The sequence below is a fragment of the Limulus polyphemus genome, unplaced genomic scaffold (genome assembly GCF_000517525.1).
Source record: "Limulus polyphemus unplaced genomic scaffold, Limulus_polyphemus-2.1.2 Scaffold2792, whole genome shotgun sequence".
In the NCBI taxonomy this organism is placed as follows: Eukaryota; Metazoa; Arthropoda; class Merostomata; order Xiphosura; family Limulidae; genus Limulus; species Limulus polyphemus.
The window spans coordinates 100901-114435 of record NW_013668402.1 but is presented as its reverse complement, the minus strand read 5'-3'; the positions used below and the strand labels follow the sequence as shown (position 1 = coordinate 114435).

At 32.1% G+C, this 13535-nt stretch overlaps 1 protein-coding gene across 1 annotated transcript in view; it reads left to right on the top strand.

Annotated features, from left to right (window-relative positions):
* Positions 1-13535, top strand: part of LOC106467911 (tyrosine-protein phosphatase Lar-like) — a gene marked incomplete at its 5' end in the record, with an annotated part of 67597 nt that overhangs the window by 44084 nt on the left and 9978 nt on the right. Inside the window, 10 exons of the mRNA XM_013928297.2 lie at positions 1792-2015; positions 5068-5296; positions 7448-7753; positions 8065-8178; positions 8355-8509; positions 8956-9241; positions 9699-9792; positions 10330-10406; positions 12280-12414; positions 12786-12911. Coding sequence (XP_013783751.1) covers positions 1792-2015; positions 5068-5296; positions 7448-7753; positions 8065-8178; positions 8355-8509; positions 8956-9241; positions 9699-9792; positions 10330-10406; positions 12280-12414; positions 12786-12911 — 1746 coding nt within the window. The remainder of the gene's footprint in view (positions 1-1791; positions 2016-5067; positions 5297-7447; positions 7754-8064; positions 8179-8354; positions 8510-8955; positions 9242-9698; positions 9793-10329; positions 10407-12279; positions 12415-12785; positions 12912-13535) is intronic.

The following is a 13535-nucleotide window of genomic DNA, read 5'->3' as shown; positions in this document are numbered from 1 at the left end:
GTTGTATCGAGAAAGAATGAACTAGTTTTGATTAAGAAAGGACTGTATCGCTGAAGTTCCTCGGAAAGAATTTATACCGGAAATTAACAAACAAGCAGATACGCAACAATATACACTACTAGAGGTAAGAAAACTTAGTATACATTGCTGGAATTAAGAAATCTTACTTACTTAGTATACATCACTAGAGGTAAGAAAACTTACTTGTATACATCGCTAGTGGTATGAAAACTTATTTAGTATACATTGCTGGAATTAAGAAATCTTACTTAGTATAGATCACTAGAGGTAAGAAAACTTACTTGTATACATCGCTAGTGGTATGAAAACTTATTTAGTATACATTGCTGGAGGTAAGAAACTTAGTATACACTGCTGGAGTTAAGAAAACTTACTTAGTATACACAGCTGAAGGTAAGGAAACTTACTTAGTATACATTGCTACAGGTAAGAAAACTGGAGATAAGTAACTTACTTTATATACACTGCTGGAGGTAAGAAAACTCACTTTATATACACTGCTGGAAGTAAGAAAACTCACTTTATATACACTGCTGGAGGTAAGAAAACTTGCTTTATATACACTGCTCGAGGTAAGAAAACTTACTTAGTATACATCGCTACAGGTAAGAAAACTGGAGGTAAATAACTTACTTTATATACACTGCTGGAGGTAAGAAAACTTACTTAGTATACATTGCTACAGGTAAGAAAACTTACTTAGTATACACTGCTGGAGGTAAGTAACTTACTTTATATATACACTGCTGGAGGTAAGAAAACTTAGTATATGTTACTTGAATTAAAAAATCTTACTTAGTATACACCATTTGAACTAAGAAAACTTACTTAGTATACACTACTGGAGATAAGAAAATTTACTTAGTATACACTACTGGAGATAAGAAAACTTACTTAGTATACACTGCTGGAGGTAAGAAAACTTACTTAGTATACACTGCTGTAGGTAAGAAAACATACTTAGTATACACTGCTGGAATTAAAAAAACTTACTTAGTATACACTGCCGGAGGTAAGAAAACTTACTTAATATACACTGCTATAGGTAAGTAATCTTACTTAGTATACATCGCTGGAGATAAGAAATCTTACTTAGTATACATCGCTGGAGATAAGAAATCTTATTTAGTATACATCGCTGGAGATAAGAGATCTCATTTAGTATACACTGCCTGAAATAAGAGATCTTACTTAGTATACACTGCTGGAAATAAGAGATCTCATTTAGTATACACTGCCTGAAATAAGAGATCTTACTTAGTATACACTGCGGGAGGTAAGAAAACTTACTTAGTATATTCTGCTGGAGGTAAGAAAACCTACTTGTGGATACTTACCAAAAAAGGTAATAAAAAGAAACTATAAAACTTATTGTATTGTGCCTCATTTAAAAGTGCAATATTTTCTTAATCTAAGAACATGAAATAAATGCTTAAACAAGCCTTTGAAAAAAAACAATCTTTTGCTTCAAAATTGGAATTAATGCTTTCATGAGATTTCCAGCTAAAGATAATATTACTTAATTTACGAAATATAATAAAGAAGTAACTATGCCCAGAATTGTTTAGTCATCTTGTTATCTTTCATAAATGTGACTTAACTTAATTTTTTTTTGAACTATATTGTCTTCAAATATATTCTAAATTTCATTATATTCATCTCACCAGTTTTTGTTTTAAGTGATTGTTGTAGTGACAAACTTATCCTTTTATAAACAAGAATGGGTGCTGTATAACACAAAAATATATGATTTTTTTTTATGTTTTCCAGAATCTCTATACCAGCAGTCCTCTGTCAGATGCTTTGAGTCTAGATATGAATGGTGGTTCTTTAGATTCGGAAAATGCCAAGACCACTGAAATTAATAAGGCACATGATGATGAAGTTAATAAGGTTTACAGCAATCAACAGTCTGGAATATTTTGGATCATTGGCCCAATAGTCGCTTGTGTGTTGATCATAACTTGTGTCATTATTGTCTTTATTATGAAAAGGTATGATCATAAGTCTTGTGCATGCATAGAGATAAAACATCAGAATGAGTCTATAGGACAGAAAGAACTTATTTATAATTATGTTGTTTAGATCTAATGTCAAAATTCAATGTTTAACATAATTATGCAAAGATATACTAAGATAAAAAGATACCAAGGACTTGATTAGTATCAGGGATTTCTCATTAAGAATGCTGATAATATGATTGGTAGTGGTTTAGCTGCATGAGACAGAGCAATAACAGATGTCCAAGGAATCGGTCTGGCAGGATTGGGTAACCCATTAAACCTCCTTCATGATATGGATAGGGTTGTAATTATTCCCCTTAAAGAAGAAGCCACAGTTTCCAAACTCCAAAGAACCTCTAAGACATTGAAATCTGACTTGCTTTCAAACTTCTCAACAGGCAGGAATGGTGGTTTGATTGATGAGACGTAAATCAATGAATTTTCCATGGGGCTAGAGGTAGAATGAACTCTTAAAGTTTGAGGTGAAGAGGAGGGAGACTTGGTGTCTCTTCCAAGTAGATCCATCATCGTGCACGTTAGCATAGACTGCTTCAAACTTGCTACATCAGCTTTGTTAACTTCCATAGTAACAGTTACTTTCTGTTACAAGTTAGATTAACTTATACTTAACTGAACTTAAATTTTTGCTGAATTAACAATTGACAATGTACTGAAAACCAATCCACTGAAAGTCAAAACTCAATTACCCTATATGAAAGGGTCCCTGTTTGGGCACCAATGTAATGAACTGAAACAAAACACTGCTACAACCAGGGTCAAACAAAAAAAAATTAATAAACTTTAATAACAACATAAATCCTAAATAAAACTATCAAAACAAAGTTAGTAAATCTGTGCCTGGCCAGGACTTAATACAATTGTTAATAAACAATACACCATAAATATCCATGTTATTAATTTCAATAAACAGTGGAATTAGGATAAAGAACCAGAAGAAGAAAAAACTTAATTCTGAAAAAATACAATATTCCAGAATTAAACAACTTCAAGATCAATACAGTATCAAGTAACAATCAGTAATAATTCATTCTAACTATATATTGTGAGCTTTCTTCCTAATTCATAACCACCATGTGCTCAGTCACAGTGAGGAGAAAAAAGAGAACAATGCTCCTTCCATGCCTATTCAATTTTAGCTTTATCCATCCTTTTCATGGTTTTCTTCTTCATCTACTTATTCAACAGATATATATGTCTTTAACCTTGTTTTTTGCTGTTGTTTGAAGATTAGATTGAAGCCTTTTTGAAGATTTCCCTCATGGTGTTCTGATTAAGAATCTTAGGGGTATATTTTAAAACTTGTGCCATACTTAGAAAGTTGGTTAAATTATAATAGTTGTAGGATATTCTTTGCTTTGTGCGTGTTATTGTGTTTTCTTAGGTGTGTTATTTAAGTAAAATATATTTAGTGTACTGATACTATCAGTGAGGTTGTTAAAGTTTAATACATTGTTTTTTGTTCAACTCTGATTGTAGTGGCATTTTGTTTTACTCCATTACATTTTAGTGTCATAAAAATACCCAGGATTGGATTAGTAGAAGAGATTTCTCATTACAGATTTGGAGGACTTGATTAGTAGTAGTGAAGTATCATAAAGGATACTAAGGATTTGATTGGTGGCAGAAATATCTTATCAACAATACTGAGGATTTCATTGGTGGTAATGAAGTGTCATAAAGGATACTAAGGATTTGATTGGTAGCAGGAATATCTTATTAACAATGCTGAGGATTTCATTGGTAGTAGTGAAGTGTCATAAAGGATATTAAGGATTTGATTGGTAGCAGGAATATCTTATTAACAATGCTGATGATTTGATTTTTAGTAGTAATATGTCATAAAGATACAAAGATTTGAATGGTACTGCTACTGATGGTTTCAGAAATAATATAGTGATTAAAAAAAATATTTAAAACAATACTAACATGACTACATTATTCCATTTAAACCAATTTGTATATTTGTGAGTTGTTTATCCTATTGAAAGATGATTTCTGTTGATTTTTTTAACCATTTCACACTTTAACAAAGAATAAATCAAGATATTCTTTGTTTTTTTAGTAGAATCTGTACACAGGAGTTTTCAAATGGACATAACTTAATTGAACTTAACTTTACATCTCAAAGATATATGTCAGTCTGTTATGGTGATTAAAATAATCTCTTACTCAGCTTTAGAAAAACTTGCCATGCAAGTCAACCTAAACCAAGCTGTCAATGTAATGTTTATCACTCCCTGATGTCAGTCTAAAAAAAACATAGAATTTCTCTCTTCATACTATCAAATGAAAACTTCAAAATCCATAGTTTCTCACTTCATGCTGTCAACTGTAAACATAAAAAACCATAGCATTTCTCACATTATTCTGAACATGTTGTTTTGAACTATGTCAAGTAGCAGTATAAAGACCCCTGACATGTTACCAAGCAGAAAATTTACAGACACACCCCCTATTTTTCTACTATGTTTCTAACATTTGTACCTGTGCTTCTAAATTTCATAATTTATTTAGAGAATATCAACTAAAGTAAAGAAATTTATATACATATCAGGTTTTGTCAGAGAGTTTCTTGGAATATTTATAAGTGCTTTTGATTGCATTTTTCTCCACATAACAATTTTTACAAATCATGAAAAAGTAAAATGCTGTCAGGTATACAGCTCAACTCAGTAGTGTGATCTTTTTTGAAGGATTTTTCATAAATAAATGTGTATGTTAAGAAACCCCAAACATCCAAGCTGTGATATAACCTCACTAATCTTTACAAAGATTGTTGAAAGCTTCATTATTAGAATGTACACTGATACTAAACATCATAATAGATATGTTAAATACTAAGCTATGTATTTTAATCTTTGTGTTTTTTTTTCAAGAAGTTGCACTTTTATAGTTGTTTTTAGATTGTGTGTGTTTCCTTTCACTCATTAATATCTGGTCATTATTAACTGGAAAACATTGTTGTATTAATTGGTTGTCTTCGACCTTTATACTAAATGCATGTTTCATTTAATTCCAACAGGCGTAGACAGTTAAGTAAAACACCAGGTGGTGAAACAACAACAAAACTCCTCGTCAATCCTTCAGACAGAGAGTTTACTACCCACCCAATGGACCCTGTCGAGTTGCGAAGGCTGAATTACCAAACCCCAGCCATGATGAATCATCCTCCCATCCCATTGACAGAGTTGGCCAATCACATTGAAATGTTAAAATTAAATGAAAATCTGAAATTTTCACAAGAATATGAGGTTTGTGAAGAATTTATCTTGCTTTTCACACCTAGACAAACGTATTGATAGTAAATTTTTTATCAGTATCTCATAATTTCAACATTGTTCATTCTGAAATCTGTGAAAAGAGTTTAAATATCTTCATGTAAAACTTTGCCTTCCCTGCCTTCTTTAAAACAGTTAATTAAATGGTTGTAAAGATTCTTTGGAACTCCTACAGTAAAGGTTTCTTTCAAGAATGCATTGGAATTAGATAACTTGTGAAAACATTTCTTACTCCTGACTTTTTGAATAAAAAACATATACACATGTATATATTATCAGCATCATAAGCTACATTTTGAGTGAATAGATTTCTTTATGAGATGCTTAACATGTAAACATAATGTGATCACCATGATGGAGACATTTCTAACTACATCATCTCAGTTCAGGGCATGTAAACATAATGTGATCACCATAATAGAAACATTTCTGACTGTCATCTCAGTTCAGGGCATGTAAACATAATGCAATCCCCACAATGGAGATATTTCTGACTATGTCATCTCAGTTCAAGGCTCAACATATTTTGTGTTTTGAGATACAACTGATTTTGCTCAAGAGTAAATCAGGTAGGTTTACTTCAGAATGGAAGATTCAGCAAGATATGTTAGAAAATTTGTAAACATACAGGCCAGACACAAGTGTACAAGACAATGAGGAAATGGTCATTAGATTATGTAAATTTGTTGATTGCATTAAAGTTTTGTGTGTGTTGCTACTTTACAAAAAAAATTCGATTATTTGGTGAGTGGGACAAATAGATAACAAATGGCTTTTAATTATAATAAATTCAAGGTAATGTATTTGGGATATCAAAAATTGAATTATGAGTATAATTTTGATGTGAATAACCTTAACAGTGTTATGGAAGAAAAAGGATCTTGGTGTTCTGGTTGATCAGTTTCTTAAAACCATCAAAGCAATGTGTTGTTGCTAGTGGCATGCCAATAGGATTTTAGGTTGTCTACAGAGATATTGAATAAAAGTCTAAAAAGCTTATAATGTCATTGTATAGACCCCATTTGGAGTATTGTGTTCAGTCTTGGACACTTTCATAGCAAAGACATTAAATTGTTGGAAAGGATTCAGAAGAGAGCTACTAGAATAATACCTGGGATGGAAAGATTGTCATACAAGAATAGATTAAAACCTCTGAAATTGTTTTCTCTTGATAAAAAAAGTTAAAAAGGATCTGATTGAGGGGTTTAAGATTGTTTAAGGTGTAGTTAATTTAAGAGAGTTTAAGGGAAAGATTGATGAATATTTGACTGATAATGGCTGGCTTCGAGTTTTTAGTGTTTAGTTTTATTTAGTAGATGGGATTGCCTAGATTGCCCAAAGATCCCTTGTTGTCCTTAAATGTTATGTTAACTCAAAACAAACAAAACTGTGAGTACAGCACCTTTGGATGATGAACAGTTGCCTTCACTGGTGAGGTATGCAGGTCAGACTGGCTTTATTCCAGGTTGACCACCTCACTTGAAGTTCTCTTCCAGACTGGCTAAGTCTCACATTACTTAGTTGAATACATAACATTTGGTTACCCAGAGCAGTTAGCACTACCCAAGTGACTAGTCATTTTCATATAAAAATAAGGGACATTGTAAACTTGAGATATAACCTGACCAACCCTTGGAGAAATTGACTGATGACTTTCATAAACAAAGTACACCTTTACAGCCATTTTCTCCATGGAAGGACCAGGTGCTATCTTTGGAGCATAACACAGAATGATAACAAAAACAAATTATGAACTTTATTGACTGCATGTTATGTAACATATCAAAATAATTAATACATTCTATAAACAACTTATTAAATTAAAAAGCTAGAAAGCACATGAATATATGCATGCCACTCATTTGATGCAGATCTTAAGATAAGTGCAATAATACAGAATCAGGGAAACACAGTACATCAAGAAAGAAATGTATTATATTCCATTATTCTGCAGTGTGCACCCAGTAACAAAGGATTCATGGGTACAACGTGCTAATCAAACCAAGGATCAGAAGCTAATCAAGAAGGATTAACTATTACTATAAATATTAAAATATGATTCAGTGATTTGTTTTAAGTTTGAATAGCCACGTCTATTATACTGACTGTTTTGACTACATTTAGTCCATAGAACCTGGGCAGCAGTTTACTTGGGAGAATTCCAACTTGGAAGTTAACAAACCCAAGAATCGGTATGCTAATGTTATTGCTTATGATCACAGTCGAGTGGTGCTACAGCCTCTACAAGATATTCCAGGCTCAAACTACATCAATGCTAATTACTGTGATGGTTACAGAAAGCATAATGCTTACATTGCTACTCAGGGACCTCTACCAGAAACATTTGGAGACTTCTGGAGGATGGCTTGGGAACAGCGTTCAGTCTCTATTATCATGATGACAAAATTGGAAGAAAGAACCAGAATTAAAGTAAGTCTTTTTTTTATCAGTTAGTTCTACATTATAATCTAGCAAGTTTATTTGTAAACATTACTACTTTTTTACAATTTAAAAGAACATTTACAATCTGTGTGTGTGTTGTCATTTGATAATTTGGATCTGATCATGGTATCTAACTTGAGATACGTAGAATGTCTGTTTGATTTAGTTTTTCTGCAGAAACCTGGTATTCGTAGAATATACTGTACTTGAAAATTTAATCAGGTTCAAAGAGTAAAACAAAATTAAATTGACAAGGTATCATCTGTTTAGTTCTTTCTTGTTTGACCTTTTACTCATAGTGTGACCAGTACTGGCCCAGTAGAGGTACAGATACTTATGGAGTAATGCATGTCACTTTGACAGATGTACAGGAATTGGCAACATACTGCATACGCACCTTTACATTACAGAGGGTAAGTCATGATTAACTTTCAACCTATTTTTAACAAAATACAGAATTATCTTAACAGTAAGCCATGTTATGCAGAAGAGGTCTGAAAAATCATCTGTTGTGTCAATAAAGCACTAGAAAAACATTAATTAGTTTGATTTTCAATAATATATCATGTTCTTCTCTCCTTTCCATTAGATGGGGCTTTCAGAGAGGCGAGAGATACGACAGTTTCAGTTTACAGCATGGCCAGATCATGGAGTACCAGATCATCCCACACCTTTCTTGATCTTTCTGAGACGAATCCGGTCCATGAATCCCCCAGATGCTGGGCCTATCATTGTGCATTGCAGGTAACACTCAAATATCTTTATGACCATCTCATTTTACTAGTGCTACCTTGTGTCATTCTTTAAAATGTTTGAAGAGCTGTAAAGTGCATGTCTTAGTGAAATTTAAGAGGATAATTTTTGTGAAAAAAATTCCATAACTTAAAATATTCAGAGTGATAAAGTGCTTTGTGAGCCAATGAAAATATTGTAAATGTTTTGCTGCTGCCTTCACCAGAAGAAACTTTTATAAGTTAAAAATATATATAAATATGATATTATTTAAATCAGAAAAAACAATATTAATGCTATCAATAAGTTTGTTGAAAATAATTAGAAAATTTTTATGAGATACAAGAAAAAGAACTTGTGCCCATTGTTGATTGAGTTAGGTGTTATATTTCAAAGTAAAACACTGGTTCTTTAATCATGATTGTTAAGTTGCTTGATGTGTGATATTTACATTGTAGTGCTGGAGTCGGAAGAACTGGCTGCTTTGTGGTCATTGATTCCATGTTGGAGAGGCTCAAGCACGAAAACACAGTTGACATTTATGGCCACGTGACATGCTTGAGAGCCCAGAGGAACTACATGGTACAGACAGAAGATCAATACATTTTCATCTATGATGCTGTTTTAGATGCTGTTCTCTCTGGAAATACTGAAGTTCCTGCCCAAAATCTTTATTCCCACATACAGCAGCTAATGGAGGTTGTGCCAGGAGATAACAGTACAGGCATGGAAATAGAATTTAAGGTGTGGTTTTCTGTGAAGCCATAGTTTGTTTAGAAATTCAAAAATTATCAGAAATTATTTAAAGATACTTGAATCATTCAGTGCAGTTGTTTTTAGGTAGAAAAAAAGGTTATTTCTGTGCCCTTTCAGTCCACAGAATTAATTGCACTGAGTTATGGTTTATGATTTATTAACTGTAATGTTTCTAATCATTAATATCTTTAACTATAGTAATAATTATAATCAATGAACAAAATACGTCTTTATGCACAGCTTGTCTCTATTCTAATCTTTACTTCCACGATATATAATTGCTGCCTACACTGAACTGTAGCTTGTAACGACAGTTTAGTTTAAAATCAGCTGCTTGTGACACTGTATATGATTTTAGTATAAGTTTTATCACGGCAATGAGCTTTGTTTTGTCTTCTTTAATAATATGAATATTATTTTGTCCATTCTTTATTATTCCTTTCAGAGATTAACAAGCATAAAGACAGCCTCTGCTAAGTTTATTAGTGCCAATCTTCCCGTCAACAAGTTCAAAAATAGATTAATGAATATCTTGCCTTGTAAGTAATATCCACTCAAAGTTTATCAAGTTTTGTTTGTGTGTAATCACAATGAGAAACTGAGCCAGACTTCAAGTTTAAAAAAATAAAAGCTTTCTAAAGTAATTTTGTATCCTAACCTTATTGTTAATTTTGAAAGAATCTTTCATATAATGGTGATTGAACTTCCAAGAATAATTAATTTTCTATATATAAAAAAACATGATTAAGAAATTTTAAAGTTCATTTTCAGTTAGAGAGGTTTACTATAACTGTCTCTTTATACTAAATTACTCTTAAAAATGATAAACATTGTCTATTTTAAATCTCTAAGATAGGATGTCATAAAAGATTTTTTTGTTAATTATTGAATGTTTCAGCTAAAAATGTAGAAGCACTATGTTGTTGTGAAGCAAAACTATGTTAATAGATAGTAGCTCCTTTTTGTGGCAGTGTTAAAGCTTCATCTTTTTTTTTATTTGATTCAATTCTGAGAAGTTGAGACCATGAAAAAAGCAATTGAAAAAAACTGAGTTAATGTTTATTGATTCTCAACAGATGAAGCCACACGAGTTTGTCTCCAGCCAATTCGTGGAGTTGATGGATCAGATTATATCAATGCCAGCTTTATTGATGTAAGTTTCTTTACTACATCAGTTCATACATTCAGTTATGAAGTGCCAATTTCATGGCATATCGGCTCTTTTATGGTGTTCAAGTGTCATTACAGTTTTATCAGTTATTAATTTGATTGAGATAAGTAGTGTTTAGAAAAAATGAACTAGAAAATCTAGTTCAAACAGCATATATTGTGTTCATTTTCTCACAGTAGCCAAATGTAATTACGGTGGGTGTCAGATTTTGAAAATAATAATTATATACATAGATATATGTGTGTGTGTGTGTTTATAAGTGTTTTTTGTTGTTTTTTTGTCAGTTGTCGAAATAAATGGCTTTTACTTATATTTCTTAATAGTATAAATATATACTATGTTGTCGTTGGGCTTAGGATTCTTCTACACTAGGTGTCTGTGACTTGTTAGCAATAAATTCAACGATGAATAAACAGCACACACTTCACTTGTTTTGAAATAAAATATATATGTATATATACATATATTTCGAACAAGTTAAATATATGTACAATAAAGTCTTCACACTATAGATAATACAGGCATATCATAAACACTATTTATATATAGTTCTCTTTTTCTTGTCAAAAAGCCACTTAGACCTATTCAATTACTTTAGAATTTTGGTTAACAAGTCAAACTATCTTCACTATACTACTATCATACTAGTATTTTTTGTGTGATTCACCTACAGTTGTGGTGCAAATTACCATAATTTGTTTGGTCTTCTTTCTTCTGAAGATCCTCTGTTTCTTTTGTCAAAGTGTACCCAGACTGATTCAATTACTGTAGAACCACACTTTGACGGAATAAAATTATCTTTCTTATCTTTTTTTATACTGTTAGTTTCACTCTAACATATTAAACGTTAGGCCTATCACTTTTACGTTACTTCACTTCACACCAACTATATTCTCTTTATCTTTCTTATCTTTTTTTATACTGTTAGTTTCACTCTAACATATTAAACGTTAGGCCTATCACTTTTACGTTACTTCACTTCACACCAACTATATTCTCTTTGCTTTTATCTGTCTAATACTGTCTGTCTGCAGCTTCCTGCTCGCCTCACTCTATTTATATCTTTATTACTTAGTCGTCTGGCCACTTTCTATATTCTTGACACCAATCAGTTATTAACAAAACCTTCTACAATCGTCATCTTTTAACTCTTATTATAATAACACTTAAAAATAATAAAGTATTTCACTCACAAATATAAATTAATCACTAATATTTAAACCAAACAGTCTTTTATGTCATGACAGGGTTTTTTATCATCTTTCTTTGTTTTCTTTTTAAAGCTCATTGTAATCAGCATTAGATTGTCTATCCTCCAATGTGTTGATATATTTCAGTATATATAAAATCATTCCATAAATGAACTGATCACTTTGACGATGATTTTTGAGCACATGTAAATGTTTTTTAAACCATAGTTATGAAATACTCTCTCAGGTGTTCAGACTTTGTATCCCTGTTGCAACTAATCGGTGCTTTTAGAAGACAGACAGAAGAATTAATAGCATAAATTTAACCAAGATTGAAGTATTTCTGTGTCTAATATGACAACTTTTACTCAACATTTACATTCATTATATTCCATGTTTAGTTCAAATTAAAAATATATCAAAATAAAGAAACCAAATGCTAGTAGTTTGTGATCTAGACAAATGTTGTTTTTTTATCCCCTAAAATATAGAGCTATAAAAAGTACTTAATTCTTTCTACATTAAATCCAAGGTAGGTTTTATAAGCATTGCTTCAATTTCTTGCTGTATATATTCATATTTTGTAGGATAAGATTATTTTTTGTGATGTCTGTAAATTTCTTAAAAATATTAGTTTTTCAAAAATGTATGCTTTTTCACTCTAGGGTTACAAGTATCAAAATGCTTACATTGCCACTCAGGGTCCACTACCAGAAACAACTGAAGATTTCTGGAGGATGTTGTGGGAGCACAACTCAAACATTGTTGTTATGTTGACCAAACTGAAAGAAGTTGGTCGGGTAAGATAGTATTAGATATCCATTTCGTTTGTGCAGTTTCAAATAATCCTGGCTAGATAGGTGATTGTAGTTCTTCATGATCTATGAACGTGCTTTAATTGTACATTGAATGGAAACCCTCTTATTCTATTTATTAGTCAAATATTGTAACCTGTCAAATAAAGAATATAGTGTTTAAGAATGCAGTAAGCCTAATATTATTGTTTTACGACCTATAAATTAATTGCAAGCCTTTTTAATCTATGTAGATAATTTAATTAAAAATTATAACTTGTATTTTGAGAACAGGCCTCACTTATTCTTCTGCTTAAGGCTCATTACTTTGTGAAAATGTTAGAATTTACCCTTTGTATAACTTCACTATATTCCAGGAAAAGTGTCATCAGTATTGGCCAAGTGAGCGATCGCAGAGGTACCTGTATTATGTGGTTGACCCTATCACAGAATACAACATGCCACAATATATCTTGAGAGAGTTTAAAGTCACAGATGCTCGGGTAAGGATTAATAGATATTGTAATAAAAACAAATATAGTTATGTTGGGGTACAAAGAGATGTACCCATGTTGAGATATATAAACATATATATATTCATATTTGAATACAAACAGATGTACTCATGGTGGGATATAAACAGATATAAAAAGAAATATATAGTAAACTGCATAGGTGAAAAATATATTGAAATTAAAGAACAGGTTAAACAATCACCAAGTTTCTTTATATTTTTTTTTAAGAGGATGATGTTTCCAACTAGTGCTCTTCAGCAGATTGTAAGCTGTACAATCTGATAAAGAGCACTAGCTCTAAACATCATCCCCCTTCGACGTAGTGAGGGGACCTCCCATGGAAGGTTCTGTCTTTTCAGTTACTTCCTCTGGGATCTAAACATCCACTCAGGTGTTTGCCATGCGTGGTGACCCGTGAAGGAGGGAGAGGATCCTGGTGGTTGAGTGGTGTCTGGGGCACTGCAACACACCACTTTAGCCTTGAATTCCAGTAGACGGGTGCCCCCCCCCCCAGGTCAATCGGTTGGTCCACTCAGGCTAGGGTCAACTGAGTACCAGTGTTGGGCATTCTCAATGGGTGTTGTGGACATCGTGTCTGATACTGGTGTTTGG